The sequence below is a fragment of the Calonectris borealis genome, chromosome 6, assembly GCF_964195595.1.
Source record: "Calonectris borealis chromosome 6, bCalBor7.hap1.2, whole genome shotgun sequence".
Classification (NCBI taxonomy): domain Eukaryota; kingdom Metazoa; phylum Chordata; class Aves; order Procellariiformes; family Procellariidae; genus Calonectris; species Calonectris borealis.
The window spans coordinates 26,175,692-26,195,713 of NC_134317.1; the positions used below are offsets into that span (position 1 = coordinate 26,175,692).

Genomic DNA, 20,022 nt, shown 5'->3' on the forward strand with positions numbered 1-20,022 from the left:
CTATGGTTTCTATGGAAGACGAGTTTGATTTACACAATATTTCATAGTCTTTATAAACCACTGTTAGTTTAGCTTTATAACACATTTCGTTCATGTCAAGCTATCTTGACTCTAAAAATCATCTCCATCTGTTTAGATGAACCAATGAGACAGGATTTTCAACAGGCATTACTTAACATCTTTTTGTCATAGCACAGACATGTCAACATGTATGTAATACACCAACAATAGTTCTGCATCAAATATTAACTGCTTTTGAATCAACATAAAGAACTTCCGGGAGCGAAGTCTGCCTCTAACTACACTTCCACAAAAATGATATTCAATACTATTTTAATACACAGAAGCGTATTTCCCTATTATGTGCTTGAAGGAGGCCATTTCTCACTCCTGGGCAGAGAGAGTTGCTGTTCTGTTCCTCCCCAACTTGCTGTCCTCTGCCATTCTTTTCTCCGGTCATCTTTTGGCTTTACACACATTTTCCCTCCACACACAGCTGTATGCATCTGCCTTCGACAGGACCATTTCCCATTTTCCTCACTTTCTTTAATTCAAGTTCCCTCCTTGTGGCTCCCTCTATTCTCCTGCCTTTTCAGCTCACTTCCCAAATTTCACTTCATACACACGCCTAGTGTCCTCTTCCTGCCCTCTTTGTCCTTTCATGGGCATTTGCAAGTCTGCTATACTTCAGAATAGCGTAAAGTTGTATATGCATAATCTCCTCTAAAATAAAGTTTCTTTTGCATATGCTACAGCATGTCCACATCCCATGGACAGGGCTAAAAGAAGGTGACGATTTTTAAAGGCAGCAAGCTTAGGAGTATCTCTGTGTTAGTTTTGCCCCAGGAACTTATTCTTACAGATAAGTTTTCAAAAATAAAAACGTCTTCCTATTAAGATCTACTACATGAAAAAAGCCTACGTAAGATTTAGAGATCATTAGGTTGATGTTTCAGCCACAATATCTCCCACATTTACAGAACAGATACATGTTTTATGATGAGAACAACAAAAATATACATTTTATGTTAAGCACTTCTAGAAAACCATCATTAACACAAGAGCTGTGCTATTTACTTATTTGGATTAAGTATCTTTACAAGAGTCTACTGAGTTACAAAAGAAATTAAAAACAAACAAAAGTAAAGGTAATCTTACTTTTTCATCATCATCAGAAAAAGGGGCACCTCCAGGAGTCTTATTTATTGCTTGGGCAACACCAATAATCTCTCCATCACTGTTTCTTATGGGCATGCACATGAGTGACTTTGTCTTGTATCCAGTCAGTTTGTCAATCTCATGATTAAAGCGGTGATCCTTCAAAAGAAAATAAGGAAGCATTAACATGCATGTCATACATCTAAGCTTTCTTCAGGCAAAGTACTTTATTTTCTCAATGTCTTATATAGTATTTTCAGTAGTGTTATGTTGTTGCTTCTCTGTTACTACCCATTCTTTACTAGCTGCTTTTCCTCAGTTAAGATACTAAGAAAAATAGTTCTCAGAGGATCAGTACAAGGTTTACCATTACAGAATGGCCTACCTAAAGGACTGCTACCAAAGCAGCTACTAGGAGAACATGGAAAACGAAGATAAATTAAACGTACGGGGAACATAAATATGAGAAGAGAAAAAATGAGACAGAGGCACTGCATAACACACTTTGGGCCTTGACAAAGCACAAGCTACTTACACTCTCGGCTCAGCACTATGACTGCGCCTTCTTTGATAGCTCCAGGGCCATCTGCAAGCAGAGGGTCCTCCACAGCTCCATGACAGCAGCATAGGCCTTGGCACTGGCCATAGATGGTCAGACCCACCTTGTCCATAGCTTCCACAGGTTTCACCACAGGTAAGGAAGCTATCAGTGGCTAAAGCTATGGTCTGGTTCCTGCTCACCACACGTTCACAGGCAGTTTTCAATTTCTTCCATCTTAAACAATACTGCTTGCTTCACTATCCCTCTATATTGCTGCTGATACACATTCCTACCAGCGAAGTTGTGGGTAACCACATAGCCCTTGCAGGCACTGGTGAGGGCCCTGAGCTCCTCTGTACACACATCATAGCTCCTTTGAGGCACGCACACTAATGAAAGAGCTGTTTGCAGTTCACCAGACATACCTTTTCATTGTGTGTGTGTGAAGCACACAGATGTTGGGGTTTGTATGAAAGGATAATAAGCTGCAAGGAGTGCTGTGCCACCTTAATTGAGAACACAGAGGAGAAGAATGAGCCACACAGATCTGGTATGTACTAATTTCTAGACTATCCCTGGCTGGAAAGTCACGATGTTTACCCCAGAGTGGAGCAAGGGTGTCCATTAACTGTATACAGCATGGACAGTAGCAGAATTAGGACTTTAATGTAAAATAGGGAGCATACCAGCATGACACTATATATTCATCCTAAGTCTTTATCTGTTTTTCAGAAGTTTATGCCAGTTCAATCTGATCAGTGATTGAGGTGTGCTTACAAGTTGCTCTACCAATCTGTACTTTTCACCGCCTGGTGTCTACACCAAACAAGAGCTTCTAAATTTTCTTGTGCATCATAAGTCATAGGTTATATCACCTTATAACTAGTACATGAGAAATACCAGGAAGAATCAGGTTGAGAGAAGTGCTAAATTTAAAATATCGCAACTTCATATATGTTTGTCAAGTTACTGTTCTCACACTACATAAACTATGAAACAATGAAAGATTTCATGGAGACCGTCTCACAATACCAACATCCAACTAAATCATTGTGCCGCAGGCTGAAAATGTATGGGCAAGTATCTGGGTAGTCTGAGAGTTCCCAAAATGTAGTATACATCAACCAGAGTATTTTTTCATTAATCTGTAGTGCTCTAAAGGGGCAAATTTAACAACACAACTCTCATTAGTGTTAACAGAACAGAGCAACTGAATCTCCACAATAAGTTTACCCTCAAGCTTTACATGACAAGTAGCAATCATTTATTCAAGAATTTTGCAAGTATAATTTCTTGTGGGTTTGTTTATTTTCAAATTTTGCTGGCCAAGAATTGTATCCAATATCACCATCAAAAAGTTTTTTTTATTGTTGTTACACAGAGTTTTTCTAGGCATGATTATTTCATATGCTTTTGTACCCACTTGCAGTTAGGTTTTTTGAACAACGTTAATGCATAATTAACTATGAAGATTTTTATCTATTTTAATGCATGCATATATTGAATAAGTATGCAGTGTAATACTACTGATCATAAAGCATGCATTTCTCAAAACAAATACAGAACACATACTGTAAGCATAAGACCCCTTTTACAATAGAATGGCAGAAATCAATCTCTTACAACCAAATATTAAAAACATTTATAACAGATCACGTTGAAGAGTAAAGATACTAATAACAAGATGCTCTTTGAAGTAACAGCAGCAATTATTTTGTTATTTTAAAATTTTTCTAAGGCAATGAATGTGCCTAAGGTTACACATTTATTGAGGGATGTACGTAAGAAACAAATGCTTGCATCACATTCAAAGAGGACTTCACATTACAACAGAAAATCCAAATCTTGTACTAAAACTAGAATTGCTTCATACTTCTTGTTGTCATTCCTATTTTATGTGGGGTCACAGTGCTGCACAGAGTATATTTCTATCCCCAAAGCTATTCAGCTATTAAAGTCTTAGTAGTATTACTGCTAATGCCAGTGCATCAAAAAAATTTACTGAAGTTGCATTTAGACAGTTCTTACTTCAGATTTGAAACATGGTTTAGGGGCAATTGACATAACACATTTTACACTAAAGCACTAGAAGTAGTGTCTCGTGTTAGTGAAAACCCACGTGCTTTAATACTTGTAGGAATTTCAGAATGTAATACATTGTAAAAGATTATAAACCATCTTCAAAAACATAATTAGTAGTGCAAAAAATACATAGAGGGTGACAATATTACATCTTGAGATCAAATTAAATTTGATCACCATTTAAAAAATAATGCCATCACTTTATAGAGCACTTCTACTGAATGACAGCCAGCAAAGACTGATACCTAGTGTTAGTAACGTGATCATACATACATGCTTATGCTAGGCCATGCTGCCACTTCACATCTATATTCTGTAGATGCACACAATTTCTCTGTCAAGTAGACAGAGACTCTTTTTGGCCCCACTTCTCTCTGTTGCACTTTAAATTTAGTACATCAAATAAGACTTGTTATGTGGGCCAGTATATTCCAATGGGATATAAACACTTTTTCAAAGGAATACAATAAAACCTCAGGTCTTTCTGGAAAACTAAAGTACAGCAGTGTCCCTATTTAAAAAAAAGCTCCCCCACAAGCCAATATAATTCTCAGCATATAGCTTAGCTAAAAACATGACTCAGGGAATATATTGTTTGGATTTGCAGTTTGTTTAACCTTCCTCTGCAGGATACACGCAGCTAGTTACCTCTGGAGAAAGATTACTGTATATACAAACAGAAGTGTTTAGAAGATGCAATAAATATCTTTTCATACGACTTTCTACACTTGCCAGAATAGTAAGAGGAGCTTATAGTACTTTTGATCATTAAACAGTCTGAAGTTTTTCTTAAATACATTAACATTTGTAGTAAGCAAACAGCTGAGAGCAAAATTCAAATCTTAGCAGAAAATGACTTTCAATACAGATTGACAAAAACTAAAGGGAACAGAACTAAACATGGCTCATTTGCTCACATGGCAGTGTGCAGAAATCCATTCTCTGGAACAGTACAACTCGAACTGCAGATCACAAAGTGACTCAAAGGATGCTGCAAAGTTCAGAAGAGGTAGTGCTAAGAGCATCTTTCTTCATCTTGGTAGAGAAGAGTCTTCAACAGCTCTTCTATCAGCCATGGAGGGAATTACTGCTATTTACTGGCAGCAGCTCTGTTCCTCCAGAGTGAAGTTAGCATTTATGCTGCAGACAATAGTTACAGCCAGTTCTGACTCCCCTAACATGAGGGAACAGAGCTGTTCTACAAAAATAAGCATGAGTTTTGTTTTTAAAAGTTTAGACAATATGGGCTGTGAAATAATGTCCATATTTGTCTCAGGTGATGAAAGCAATCCATGCAGTCCTTAATCTAAGATAAGATTTGATTGTGACGAGGAAGAGATAATTCATTAAATCTTTACTGATGCTAAAAACTGACAGATTTTTTTTTTCCTGGCAATTTTATTTCTATTTTTATTTCCCTGTTGTGAATTGCAGATGCTATAGAAATAGACTGTTTTAGTCACCTAAAAAGAAACGTGATTTAGAAATGCTCTACACTCACTCATCATAAAGACTAACATATACATTTGCTATAATTTACATACCTTTCAACCATAAGGAATTAATATCAACTGTAGTATTCATATACAGTTTACAGTGCTCTTCTGCCACAGAATATCAAGGTCCGTTGTTTTGTTTTGTTTTTTTTTTTTTTTTATTATACTATATTCTTTTGTTCCATTTTAATTTGATAACTTCATTAAGAGTTGTTCTTATTCCTTAGACCTATTTCTGCCTCTGGAGTATATTAAACAGTGTTTGCTTCCATAAAGACCAGATTACTAATATGCAGTCTTTGATAAGGCTTTGATGAGATTCCCTTGAATTATTTGTGCCTAACAGCTTCCTTAGGAGAACCAGAACTCCCATGATGAATGTTTTTTAATAATGGCATTAAGGGCCCAGACCTCTCTGATCTTGTGATCTTTCCACATGCTTCTGAACACTTTTATATAAACTTCAATAGAAGCCAAACTGTTCTGCACTGTAGAGAATCCTACCTAGAAAGGGATGGTTCTTCTACAACAGAAGAAAGTGAAATGCAGTGCAATTATCACACAGTAGGCTTCACCAATGAATAAATTAAACATTATTTCTTCAACTACTTCTTGGTAATGTCTGAACTACTATTTAGAATTAGCTACTGTTGCTGAAATATTGATAATATGCTTTGTGTTACTCTAGAGACAGACCCTGCTCTACTAACTTTGTTCAAAGCAAAACAGAGTACATGGGGAAACACCGAAATGACAACATGCCTTGACTAGTAATATTGTTTTTGATTTACATCTTGTGGGCCTTATAAAAGAAGTAAACCTTCAAGGGGGAGTTTAATTGAAAAAGGACAGCTGTTGGACAGAGCAAAAGTGAGTTGTGATTTGTTTATCTGAATACACTCAATTGAAAGAGATAGATTGTTGTAAGACAAAACAGAGGTCTGGGATAAAAATCAGGAAGATGTATTCATGTTTATCTTAGTTTCTTTTGTTTAGGTAACAAGGTTCACTGCAGTGAGTATTTTAATCCAATTGTAATTTGCAGTCCTGTGGCATATGTAGTCATTGCCTTTACAACAGGCCTCAAGATTAATACACAAAGTGCTGTTTGACCTGCAGTGGATGGTGGCACACAGGACAGGGGCTTGTGAGCCTGCCTGAATTGGATATATACAGTACAGCTGGCAGCATTAGGAACAGATTTAATGATGAGCTATCAATCCTGTGTTCCTTAATAGATGCTATGGAGAACCAGAGACACAGGAGAGATTAGCAATCTGGAAAGTGTTTTTTAAAGTACAACTCATTCCTGCTATATTGCTTTTCCTTTCAAGTGAATTTTGGAAGTTTCCTGTTTGTACCTCTTGCTGGGACCTCTACACTAGGAGAAAGGAAGCACAGGGATCCTGGGGCAGTCGGCCTGCCTTAGTCCCTGAAGCATGCCATTCAACAGAAGGAGGTGCAACCACATGTTTTGATCTTCCTGCCATCTGGTATCAGATTATCCACTTATGCTAGAGAACCGGACTACCTTTTGCAGAAGGGCATTCCATCTCTGGAGCGGAGACTAAAGGTACAGTAAGCTCAGTATAGGGAAGTTAATGCATTTATTTGGAAAGAGGAGACATTTTTGAAGAAAACCTCAACAAGAACTCAGTAAAAATTGAAAATCATCAAGATGTGAAGTGAAACTCTATCCCTAACCTTTTGTGGAAGAGCAGGCAAGGACTTTATTTTGGTGACATTTGGGAAAGTGATGAGGAAAGATACATAAGTGAACAAAACGCAATACTATTTCTGGCAACATTAATATTGTTGAATCGTGCAATACCCCCATAAAACTATATGACTGGATGACCTGAGTTATGTTCCAAACTTTTATCCCCACCCCACCCCCTTCTTCCATCACTCATTGTCATAATACGATGTACACGGCAGGATCTAGCTGAGAGGTTTTACTGGGTTTAACAGCATCAATAAAAACCTCAATGCCCAAGTGTGAACTGTGAAGGCTAGGAAGCTTGTACAAAATTTACATCTACCTCTCCTCACAAGGTAGTAACCTTGGGCAAGGGGGCCTGTTTAGCAGCTGATAACAAAGCTGCTAAATCAGAGAGAAGCCCTCTGTCAGACTGCAAACATTTTGTGATACAAACTGTATTATCCCATGTTAGAACAGCCTGAGCACAATCTGCACTGGGCTGCCAGGTAGTAAGGAGTGTTGATATTGATGATACCAATGCAGCATTTGCTTTCAAGTTTGTTTTACAATCAACACTTGCATCCAGAAATTAGGGACAGACCAGATACAAGATACGCTTTTGAGAGAGAGACTTCACCATAATTGTAATTGTACTGGCAATATTTTCATGCAAGAACACTTAAGAATTACAAGTAAAGTCCTTCCACTGACTGTTTAAAACATTACTAAAACCCAAACATAGTTGGTTATACTGCTTTAGTTCTATATAATGAGATTTCTAGATGACAGAGACATTCAAAATGTGAAGACCGAGGCACTTTTAACTGGAATTTCAGAACAGCCAACAATGAACAGTTATTCTGTAGGATAAATCTTATCCTTGTCTCAGGTTATTTATTGATTGTAAATGCTTCTTTGGTGAAATGTTACCCTGTAAAATGTGATATTCAGTCAAGTAAAGACACAGAAGAGAGCAGGCTTGCTTCATCAACCCAAGTCCTGGTATTTCAGCTGTCTGCACAGTGACACTACAGTCCTGGTTCTTTTTGGACATATTCAAAGATAAATAAATGAGAACAGACAAACATCTTCATGCTTTTGTTCTGTACAAGACCAGAATAAGGTACAGACAGGTTTTTTTCCTAGGGTTCTGGAATCAAATTATGTTATCAGAATTTGAGCTTCCATTTAAAAAATACATATTAAGTTTCTAGTTCCTGTAACTGTGAGGACAACATTAAAAGCGTGATCTGAAAGTAATCAAGAACATAAGGATCAGAAATGCTAGAACCTGGAATAGTAATTGTGAGCAGCATGAGTTCTTATCAGTGAGCTGGTATATTCAAATTCACTTTTCTAGATCCCCTATCTTCATCATATCAGCTGAAAACTCAAAGTTACTGACCATGCTGACCCAATAACCAATGTTATTGACAAGCTCTGATCCTGTAAGATAATAATTATCTTGATGTGCCTGAAGCTTCAGGCAATTTGAATCAGGACTAACCAAATAATGCCTATCTCCTGTATGTCAAGTCCTCCAGATTCATAAATTTAGTCTCTAAATCTGACTATGAGAGCTATACAGACATTGGGCAAGGACTGAAAAAAGTCAAAATCAGCTGTATTATTGATAGAAGTGGCAAACAAGAGGAAAATCCATTAGGGCCCAATCCTCTTTTCTTTGACCATGAATCTGAGGTCACTAAATAACAATCACTGATCACGATTAAACCTGAACAGCTACACTTAAAGACGGCATACAAAAAATAATCCATGCTGACCAGGAAGAAGAGGTAAAATCTCATTAAAAAGTCACTATTTCTATCATTTACTAAAAGAATCTACACATTTCCAACTAAAAAAAAAGGAAAAAAAACCCTCTTCTCAAAAAATTCTAAGGACATGCAGTATTCTACAGAAGGCCATAGAGGGTCTCTGAAACTCCCATGAAACAGTCAAAACAAGTATTTTGTTCTTGTTTTATCTTACTTAAATCTACATTTCTTCTGCTCTCAAGACACTTGAAGTAATATAATAGGTTACGTTGGAAATTAAAACAGGTTTGACTTCTGAGCATAGTTTCATCAGCTGTATTTCAGTGTTGATTTTCAGTTTAAGTAGGTGGCTCATACATTGTTAGTAAAGGTAGAGGGTTTGTTGGTTTGGGTTGTTCTTTTTGTTTGTTTGGATTTTTTTTTTCTTAAACGTAGGATAGCTCTTTGAACTTGGAAAGAAAATATGTCCTTTGATATCCTTATCAAAGCTAGTACAATTTATGTGAGTATTATTAGCATGATTTAGAACAGAAAAAGTATAATCCTAAACCAAGTTAGCTAAGAGTCAAATAATGTAATGGAAGATGAAACCTGCCTGAACACATTTCCAGGAATTAGCTGTTCATGACAATGACACTGTTTTCCTTTTCCAAAGTCTAAGGAGAAAGCTGACAGCTACAAGGAAAAACTTTTTTTTTTTTAAACACAATTTGAAAATACTGCTTTTTAACCACATAGAACAGAAGAACACAAGAGGTGCTCAATTAACAGGCCTGGCCTACTATATTTTACAGTTCACTGCATAGGGTGGTGGGTGGTGTTTTTTTTTTCCTTAGGAAGGGCTCAAGAAAAAAAAACAAGAAACTTGCAGCAAAATTTCTTTGAATATACTGTATTTAAATTACTGATTGAGTTAGCTAAGTTGTATCAAAAATAGACAATAAGAGTAATATGTTTCACAGCATTGTTAACCTGAATATCGTTGTACTACCAAACTGCATGGGATAGACAAATTTGATTTAATGTACTTTTGATTGACTTTACAGAAAGCCATCCTGCAGGAGCCTCTACATTTACAGAGGTAAAGAAATTGAAGTTGCAAGAGACCTATTCAATTTCTTAATCATGCTTCCTATGAGTATATAATACATAAACTTCTATAGAAAACAAAAAGAGCAGTCCAAACAACAGCAAGTTATCTAAATTCAAAGCATAACATTAAAAAGCAAATAAAAAAATGAAGGCATCTGGTCTGTTCTAGATACTCGTCTCTAAAAATCACATATGGTATAAATTATATTGTGCCTAAACAAGAAACAGAAACCAAGTAATAAACCACTACAGTAGATATGGGCAAAACCTTTTAGAGAAGAAACTCGCACACAAAAAAAACCCCAAATAATAAAGAAATCTCTGAGGAGACTTCCATGTAAGGATTGCTGCAGCTATTCCTGTCATCTCCCCCCAAATCCCTAAAGCCCCAGAGACAAAGGCAGCAGGAGAACAAACTAGCACCATTCACCAGCATCTCAAACCTAATTCTCCCAAGTAAATAAGCACACAGTCCAGTTATATTGTGACTATTTATATAGCGACATCAATATTTCTTATTAGATAAAATGAATAAAACAGATAAGAACACACAAAACAGCTCAGCCACCCCTATTGCTTCACTCCCAAAACAATTCTTAAAAAAAAGTAGGGAACATTGACTCTCAAAAATCCTTAATTTCCAGATTTAAAACTAAGTCAGTCCATATATAGTTTGAACTAAAAAAATAGCTTCCTTTGACAAAAACCAAAAAGGTGTTCATTTCCAATGATGCAATACTAAAGTTTTTGGGGTTTTGTTCTGGGTTTTTTTGGTGGGTGTTTTTTGTTTTTTTTTTGTTTTTTTTTTTTGTTTTTTTTTAAGTGTCAGTAGTTCAGGGCTTTTTGTTTAGTTTGATGGGTGGGGTTGTGTTACATCATTTATGTCCTTTTCTGACCACTGTTTCATTTATTAGTTAGACAATGGACATAAGTAACAATGCATGTTGTCTACTTACGATGGCACAAAATTAATGGGAAAAACAGTATAGGTAATCTTTCTTAGACAGGAGTAAATAACTTCATAAGTACTGGCAAGTTTGCAGACATGACTGCCAAGCTAATAAGCACAATTACATTTCATGCCTCATAGTCTGTACTGATCAACAGTATGGATCAGAAAAGATTCCTCTGTAGGACAACATTATCCAGATCCATCAAGTAAGGTTTTTGTTGTGTTACTTCAAAACAAACTCCTGTTGGGTCACCAATAGCACAACAGTAAATCAAGTTGTGGTCCTATGTATGGCAGCTTCTGTGCACCTCTGCTCTGCTTGTGTCATTCTTAAAGAAAAAACTGTTTAAAAATTTTTTTTTTCCTCTAATTTTTAAATATTTAGAGATCCCACCTACTACTGTTTGCTCCATCACAGTGGCTCTCTATGCCCTTCTGTACCAGACCTGACTGATGCCCCACTGCTAATCAACCACAACCACACCCATGTTCCCATCTTGTTCCAGCCTCGCTTTGAGCCAGGTCCTAGTGCTGGTCTCCTAAATATTAATGATTATTTATCTAAAATATATACACACACAGAGTGGCTTTAAAAACCTGATACTCCCCTGAGCAAAGAAACCAACTTCTGTGTGCTAACCCATTTGTGTACAGGTTAGCAGTTGCAGGTGATTACTCAGGTGAGCAACACATGGCTTCAAGTATTACAGAAGCAGTATAAGAAGATTCTTGAATAATAAACTGAAAGTATCTTATTGTGACAAAGCAATGGTGTTATTAAATAAACCACACTCATTTTTAACTGCACTGTAGACACATTAAGCTCAGACTGCACAGTTGCTGTTACCCTGTTAACATGCAACTCTGCAGAGCCATTAGCTTGAGTTGTTTATACTTCATAGTTTGTCAATATGGTTGTTCTAGAAAAGTAAAACAAATTAACTTGCATAATGGTGCATGTATGCTTGTTTATTAACTTTGTTATTCTATAGAAAAGCTACACAATAGCATACAACTGTAAATAACCAAAATGAAACAGCCATTTGTTTTGAAAAATTGAAAACCAATCAAACAGAACAGCAAAGTCCTTTACCAAGCAAAACTACAGCTTTATTCAGTCTTTTGCTTGTAACGGGATTTCAGCTAAAATTTGAAGGGCCTAGTCCTGCAACTCTTTCTCTCAGTCACTGACCTGCTCTAATCAAATATATGTATTTCCTTCTCAAGAGGAAGTTACAGGCCACAGAGGCACCAGTATCACACCTGTTCCACAAGGAAGTTTTACAAGTGTCCGAGGAAAAAAAAACTGAAAAAGTCTGTCTTCTTCAGACAGATGGACTGGCTGAGCAATAAACCAGTTAAAGTCTGTCAGCTTAACAAAAGAGGGCCTTATGGGGGACAGGAAAACCACCCCAGCCTGCCAAAAGGCTCTTCCCGCTCAAGCTCTGCGCAGCCAACAAGCCAGGGGCCTGCTGCGGGAGGGAGAGGGGGGAGCCTGGCCTTGCAGCTGCTCCTTTTGAGGAGCCAGAGGCACCGGGATACTGAGCACTTGCTCTGTAAGGCAACTGAGAAAGTGAGCCAGCTAGATTTTTTTTTTTAATTAAAGAAAACCCCCAAATTACTAACCTGTTAATGCCCTGAAGTCCTCCATGCTTGTGTTTGCCTGAGAGCCTTACCCACCCCAAGCACCCCCTCACACCAGCACTGAAACAAGGCAGCACATCCTTCAGCGCTGATTTTAAGCGTGTGAGCCCCACAAAATGGCTGATAATTACCCAACAGCCACAGTGGGAAGTAGAGAAAACTCATTACAGATGAATATAGGCAGACTCCATCCCCCCAGCCCGTTGCCACCCCCCTGCTCCCGGCGCAGGGACTGGCAGCAAACAAGCCCCACCTGGGCACCCTGTGCCCAGCCGCCACCAGCCCACCTGCTGTTCATTTCACACCGACGAGGCAGCCACTGTGGGCACACCTGGGGGCAGCAAGCAGGTGCTGCGCATCCATGGAGTAAGGGCCAGGCAACCCTGGAGGGCGGGCCGCTGCCTGCCTGCCTGCCTGGTGAGGTAACCTCGCCCGGCCCGCACAGGCACGGGGAGGAAGGTGTGCTCCCTCACCATACCCGAGGGCCGTCACCAGCGGCGTACGCTGCCTTGTGCAGCCCTGTCTGTCCTGGTGATCCACTTGCGCAGCAGCACGGAGACACGAAACTGAGCGCTCGGGTGGCTTTGGACACGTGTCCCTCTACACAGCCCTGGTGTCTACCAGGAGCTCCTGCCCCCGGCGGACATCTCCAAGGTGAGAGCAGTGGTGGTATGGCACAGGAAGGCCTTAGGACATTTTACACATTAGTCAGAAACCATTCCCTGAGAAGATGACTTATGGAGCGAGGGAGGTGACAGAAGGCAAGGAGACGTCCTCCGCTGCTGCCCTGAGGGCTCTCTGCTGTGGAGAGGCGCTGCCTTCTGCGCGGAGATGCCTCTCGCCCAGGCCAGCGCCGCTGTGACACGAAGGATGTGTTTGCCTCTGCTGGGCTGCAGATTCGGGGATAATTACAACATCCCTTCACCAATTTACTGACTTGTACTTACAATTCCAAGTTTTCCTAAATTTTGCATGATGGGCTGGAGTGCCCTTTTGTGGAAAGCCCATTAGAGCAGTTTAGTTCTTCACTGTTGCAATTATCTCCTGCGTTCCCCGTGGTACTTCCTAGTCATGTTTAATGCACAGCAAAAAGTGTTTTAACTCATTTTTTCTGTATTACATGGAATTTTAAAAAATTATTGTTTATTCTGCCTGCCAGGTTCCATGCTCTCTGCTCGCTAAAGAGCAGCTTCTGTCCTTGTTAAGAGTCAGCACCGAAATGAACACGGCTGTTGTTGGTGCTGCTGCTCAAGTGCTGCTGAATAGAACAGTGCCTAAGTGCTTCCCATTTGCAGAACTGAACCTCCCAGGACCCAGGTTTTTAATGCTTTAATTGCTCTTTAAAATTGAAAGAGACGCACTGTTAATATTGATGATAACAAACAGCTACCCTGTGTAATGAAATGTGGCTCCCGCCTGTTCGTGACCCTCTACACCAACAGCCCATCCCACATGGGCCCTCCCAGGCTCAAAGGTTTGCACCCATGAGCAGTAACTTTATAATGCTGTCCTGGCACAGCAGGAGACAATGAACGCTCATAGTTCTTGAGGGCCTGAAAAAGACAACATCAATGCCTGTACCTAAGTATTCAAGGATGTTTAAAGTTTACTGTAAAGGGTTGTGTGTGCATTAGCTGCGTTATACTTGGCCTAAACTTGAAAGAGGTAACAGGAGAGTCCAGAACAAAGAGAGCTCGATTTGTCTTGTTTTGCTTGATTTTAGTTCCAGTAATGTGGTTAAATTTTCTTTTTAAAGACTTGAGCTGTATTGAAAAATAATTTCTGATCGTCTTTCATGGCACTTTCTCCAACTTACAAAAACCCATGTCCTCGCATGACTCCGTTTAATATTTTTCCTCTCTTTGCTTCCCACTTTATTAAAACATCCATCTGGTAAGCCATTTTTTCTTGTGTCTTTTAAAGCTACTTTTTAAATTCCAAGATTAACATAAGATGTACAGAAACTTTATTCAGCTGACACTGGCAAATGGCAGAACATGTTTTTCACCACTTTCTGATGTGTGCTTACTATTCTAAAGAGTAAGTTTTTTTTTTTCACTTGGGATGCTATTAAATTATCTCCCAACTTTTGCACAGCTAAAGGTATAACAATAACCAAACATTTCCTGTGATTTAAAATTTTTATTATTTAAATACTGCTCTAAAAGATGGAACAAAATTGAAATGATCAGTAATTTCAGCTAAACATCATAGAAGACCTGTGAGAAGAAGGGATGCCATGAAAAAAATCCAGCTTTAAATAGGAAAAAAACTTAAATTTTTAAACAACTCATAAGAACTGCAGATAAAGGTTTAATGGCCTCTCTACCTGTGTACTTACAATATGCTTAATAGTCTTCATATATGACTGCAAAAGCTACATCTATGCTGTGTTAAAAGGAGCCTCAGTGGACATTTAGGTCCCAAATTTCCTTGCCAGTATGACTGGATTCTTCCAACACGTGTGATCAAGACATGATGCATTATTCACATTAAGAATAGGGAGTCAGAAATGCTTCCCAAAATTAACATGGGGGAAGACCCAAGGCCTTATTTTAAAACTTAAACTGACTAGGAGTTCAATTTACAAGTCAACTGGATTACTTCCAGAAGAAAGAGTTTTAGATTGGCTCCGAAATGCAAAGGAAGTATCTAATTCCTCTCCTGTTCTCAAATCCTCTGTAGTGCTAACTCTTACAGATCAGAACATATATTTTACAAACTGTTATAATTATAAACTCCCTTTCATCACATGACTTTGCAATGCAATAAATAAAGCTTTTAATGCCATGAATGGAATTGTGCAACTTTTGAATCAGTCATATAACATTCACCTAAACCTTTGCATGAACTAAGTATTTGTCAAATTCTCTGATGCTGTGAAACTCCAAAAAGTTTGTTCAGTCACTGCTGAACTTAAATCAAATTACCATGAGATGTTATAAGTTATTGTTTAGTATTAAAAGAAGTGATTATTATACAGTCCTCAGTAATATTAATTCCAAACCTTCTAAGTATGCCTATTGAATTAAGGAAGATTGTATACATAAGCAGATTTTGAAAGTCAGACTCAACAACAGTAATTATCACCTGGATCATGGAAAAGCCCCAGCCTATTATTTGATTTCATTTTTTAGTATTTTTTCTCTTTAGAAAAAGAAATGTGTAATTGAAATCTTACACGATCTCTGAAAATGACACTGCAAGTCATTTACAAATATTTCCCAAACCAATCGGTTTGTGTACAGGCACAGGGGACTGCCCACGTGAAGCATGTTACAGGACAGGATTTAAATCTAGTGTTGATTGCACTGAAGTCCCATTAATGTCAGCAGTAGCTGATGATACAAGCAGGCAACCCAATTTGTACTCGATGGTAGAATTCCAACTGGTATTTGATCGGGCTCTGAGAAAATAAAGATGGTTGGATGATAATAAAACGAATTTCCCAATACTGTAAACTAGCTAACTGATGATACGGAAGTATCTTTACCTCTTTTTAAACAAGTTGTTTAATTTAAAAAACAAGCAAAAAACGTTTAAATTAATCTAGAGGTGTTTCTCTGACCTAATATAAGGCCTTTTCTTACCAAACCGGTATCATCCATGTAGACACTCTCTCCAACGGACAAAATGGTGCTGTGCTGTCACCCCTTTTTCTCCAACTCCATCTGTCAGCCTGACAAAGTTTCCTGGTGGTGTTTTTTTTTACTTGACGGTTGATTAAACTCTTCCATCATCAGTGGCAATGCTGACAAAAATTATATCATCATATTTATTAATTTTTGAAGTGCTGCATTGTAAGCACTACAATGATCTGAAATGGAACAGCTGTCACTTGTTTATGCACACGTACCTGGGGTTTCCATAGGGCTCTTTATACTACTAAATTAGAAAGGTCTCCTTTTAATGATGCACAATGGATATTGTGCCAGGATAAGTGCCAGGTAAGAGAAGATAAACTGTACTAACTCTGAAACATAACAGAAAGCAGATTCCCCATTTTATTATCAAGCAAAACTTTCATTGAAGTTGCAAGGTCTGAAGTTTCTTTTGCACTAGAGTTAATCAGAAATAACTCCACTGAAAGCAGGGAAGCTGCAATTGATATAATTACAAGGATGAACTTGGCTTAGAACTTCCCTTCTACTGCAACTAATGTAGTTACAGCCTAAATATACAATGAATTGTATTATTTATATTATTTTAACTGATTTTTAATAGGAGCCAGACAGAAGTATAATATAAATAGTACTGGGAATGGCAACCGGATGGATTGTTTTTCACTTTCGTCTGCAAATGAAACAGACAATAAACTGTTCAAAGTAGCTGGGCTTTTTCACACGGAAGTGAACACAAAGCGAACAAACACTGGAGAAAAAATAATACAGTCCCCTAGAACTAGATAACACTCTGCCCTTCCCGTGGCGTTCTCACCTCCAAAAAAAAGGTGGCTGGAGCTATCCAGAGTTAAAAGGAGAGATTGAGCTCTTTCCCAGCCAAACTCAGATATCCCTTATCTGCTGAACCACCTGAGACTATTGAGAACATCTTCTGCTTGACCCCCAACGGCAGATATTTTGGGAAGAGTACAATTTTAGAAGTAATAAAAAAATCAGATGGTAAGAGAAAGTATATAATGGAGAAAAGGAAAAATAAAGGAAGGAAGAAGGAAAGCTTAGATTTTTTCAAAGGTAATCCAACACTCAATCATTTTAGTCTGAATATTACAGCATCTTTACCAAGCTCTGTTCTTTCCCTTTGAACTCTGTGTGTTGGGAACCTCTGTCAGTCTGGATCTGTGAAGTGCCTAATATTTTTCACTGCTTGACAAATAAATAAATATTCAGCCCAAAATACATTTACCCTGGCTCTTCTGTATTTCAAACAAAAATAACCCAATCTTATTTTTCAAGTTTCTTCCTTGTATGGTTTGCTATAAAGCATCATCAGTTTTTTAATGTTTTTAATGTTTATTATTTCTGTTATTATTGTAGAGCAAAATTAAACATTGGGCAATGATTATTACTAAAATTCTAAAGACATACATCTCCCACCTCTCTAAAACTTTCCAAGATCCTAATTTAGAAAATCTGTTGCTCTGTGGTTCTTAATTTTCTCAAGCACCTCAAATTGCTGATAGTGTCTCACACTAATAAACGCTAGAAATAGCCCTTAGGACTGAGAGGTAAATTTCAAGCTAGTAAACTGAATGCACTGTTTTGCATTCGCACACGCAGGCGAAGGCACGTCTGTCCCTGCTGAAGTAACAGGGAATTTTTGCCTTGAAGCCAGGACTACATTTTCACAATTCACACTGAAGCCTCTATAAAAGTAAAAGGTGGGGAAAGTCCTTGTAGGAAAATAACAGGACTGGTTATATCACTCCTAGGAATAGGTTTGAAAACACATGCCATGTGGGCTGAGTGGGCATATGCAAAGGTGAAAATATATGCTCTTTTGAAAGCAATGAGATTATTTCAGCAGCGGGCAGGCAGGGAACATTAAGTGAGGCAGCGATTTAAGAATATTATCGTTGGGACTGTCACGAGCATTTTTTTAAACTTTTCTTCAGCCGATTCCAAAAGAAGGTTCAAAAGCGCATGGAGCCGCCTACCACTCCTGCGAAACCCAGGAGCACTGCTGTACCGATTTCATGGCCACTTTAGCCCCGCCGGCCACCCCGCAGAGGCTTCGCTTCCCGCCTTCACGGGAGTCCCCTCCCGCCCCGTCAACAGTTGCCCCGAGCACACCCGCAGCCGCTGCGCGCAACCCCCGGCGCCCCGAGGGTGGCAGCGCCGCCGCCCCGGCACGGACACCCTAGGGGAGGCAGGGCAGCGGCAGGGACACCCCGGGGGAGGCAGGGCAGCGGCAGGGACACCCCGGGGGAGGCAGGGCGGCGGCAGGGACACCCGGGAGGAGGCAGGGCCGGGCGGCGACGGTGCTTCTCGGCAGGCTGGCCGGCCGCCGCGGTCCGGGGGGGGAGCCGGGGACAGCGGAGCGCCGGGAGCCTTCCCGGCTCCTACCTGGTAGGCGTCGGGGATGTTGACCGTCTCTCCGTGCTCCGCCACGTAGCCGATGATGCCCTTGCCCCAGGGCACCTGCACCTCGTTGCTGTTCTCGGTGGAGCCGCAGGGCAGCAGCGGGGTGCCGGCGTGCACGTCGAAGAACTTGGAGACCAAGCTCTTCTTGCCGGCGGCGGCCCCCTCCACGAGGAAGAGGGAGCCCCGGTCGGCGTCCACCATGAGGCAGACGAAGATGAGGATCTTGTAGCTGAGGCTGGTGAGGTCCAGGTCGTTGGAGATGTCCTTGACCAGCTCCAGGAAGAACTGGCGCTCGTTGTGCTCCTTGAGGTAGCGCTTGTAGTCCAGGGCAGTGGGGGGGTACTGGGGCAGGCTGACGCGGGACTCCAGCAGGGCGCTGAGAATGTGGGCGGTGGTGGGGGGCAAGGAGCTGGCCTTCCGCAGCAGGGCCCGCCGCCGCACGCTGCTCAGCGGCTCCTGCGCCCGGGCATGCACATGCTCGTCGTAGGTGAGGTTGACGTGGATGGCCTTGGAGCGGGCGAAGCTCTTCCGCAGCTCCTTCTGGGAGGCTCGCCGCTGCAGCCCTCCGCCGCCGGGGCCGGGGCCGCCGGGGCCGCCCGCGCTGCCCCAGCCGCCGCCGGGGCCGCCGCTGCTCCGCCGCTCCTCCGACGGGCCGGCGGCGGGGGCGGCAGGCGCTTTAGGGAGTGAGTTCTTCCTCTCCAGCCACTTCTGCACCAGCTCCGGGTGCCTCTCTAGGAAACTTTCCACCGCCGCCACGTCGAGGCCGGCGTCGGCGGCGGCCGCCATGGTGCCGGCGGCGGGGGCGGCTCAGGCCGCGGGAGCCCCCGCGGCAGCCATGCCCCGTCGCCGCCACGTGCTGCCGCCGCCCCGACGGCCGCCCCGGGGCGCGGGGGGGCGGGGGCGGCTGGTGGCAGCCCCGGCGAGGGGCCGCTCCTGTCGCTTGCCCGGGCCCCTGCTCGGGGGCGCGCCTTCTCCTCGCCCCCTGCTTCCCCCCGCGACCTCTTTTTCCTGCCCGCCACTCTTTATTATTATTAGTAGTAGTATTCGTATTATTCTAGGTATTTTTCTGCTCCCCGGCTCTCAGCCCTTCTCTGGTTCTGGCTCCGGCCCCCCGGTTCTGGGCCGTCTCCCCCGGTGAGCCGGGCAGGCGCTGCCGCCTCGCTTCTGGAGATGCTCCGGGAGCGCTCGGGCAAACCCCTCCTGCCAAGTGCTGTCAGTGTTGGCGGCAGCTGCTGCGTAACCCAGCCGGCGGACCACTGAGGAGGGAGGGGCGGGCGGGGGGAGGACGCGTGAGCTGAGCGGGGGGGCGGGCGGGGCGGAGGGAGGGCTGGCAAGCCCCGCTGCGGGGAGAGGCACCGCCGCCCGCCCGCCTGCCGGCAGCCGCCTCGGCAGCCTCCGCGGGGGTGAGGGCGGGCATGCGGAGCCGGGCGCGCAGGGTCCCCCGGCGGGAGGACCCCGAGCAGCGGGGAGCTGCGCTGGGGAGCTGCGCGCGGGTGGGCGCCTCGTTCGGGAACGCCGCGGGGAGAGGGAGGG

The 20,022-nt window shown here is 41.6% G+C and overlaps 1 protein-coding gene across 1 annotated transcript in view; it reads right to left on the minus strand.

The window, feature by feature from the left end:
* PDE11A (phosphodiesterase 11A) overlaps positions 1–19,275 on the minus strand; it is a 139,402-nt gene extending 120,127 nt beyond the window's left edge. The window contains exons 1-2 of the mRNA XM_075153335.1: positions 18,472–19,275; positions 1,159–1,317 (exon numbers count right to left, since the gene is read on the minus strand). Coding sequence (XP_075009436.1) covers positions 1,159–1,317; positions 18,472–19,275 — 963 coding nt within the window. The remainder of the gene's footprint in view (positions 1–1,158; positions 1,318–18,471) is intronic.
* Positions 19,276–20,022: the final 747 nt, after the last annotated feature.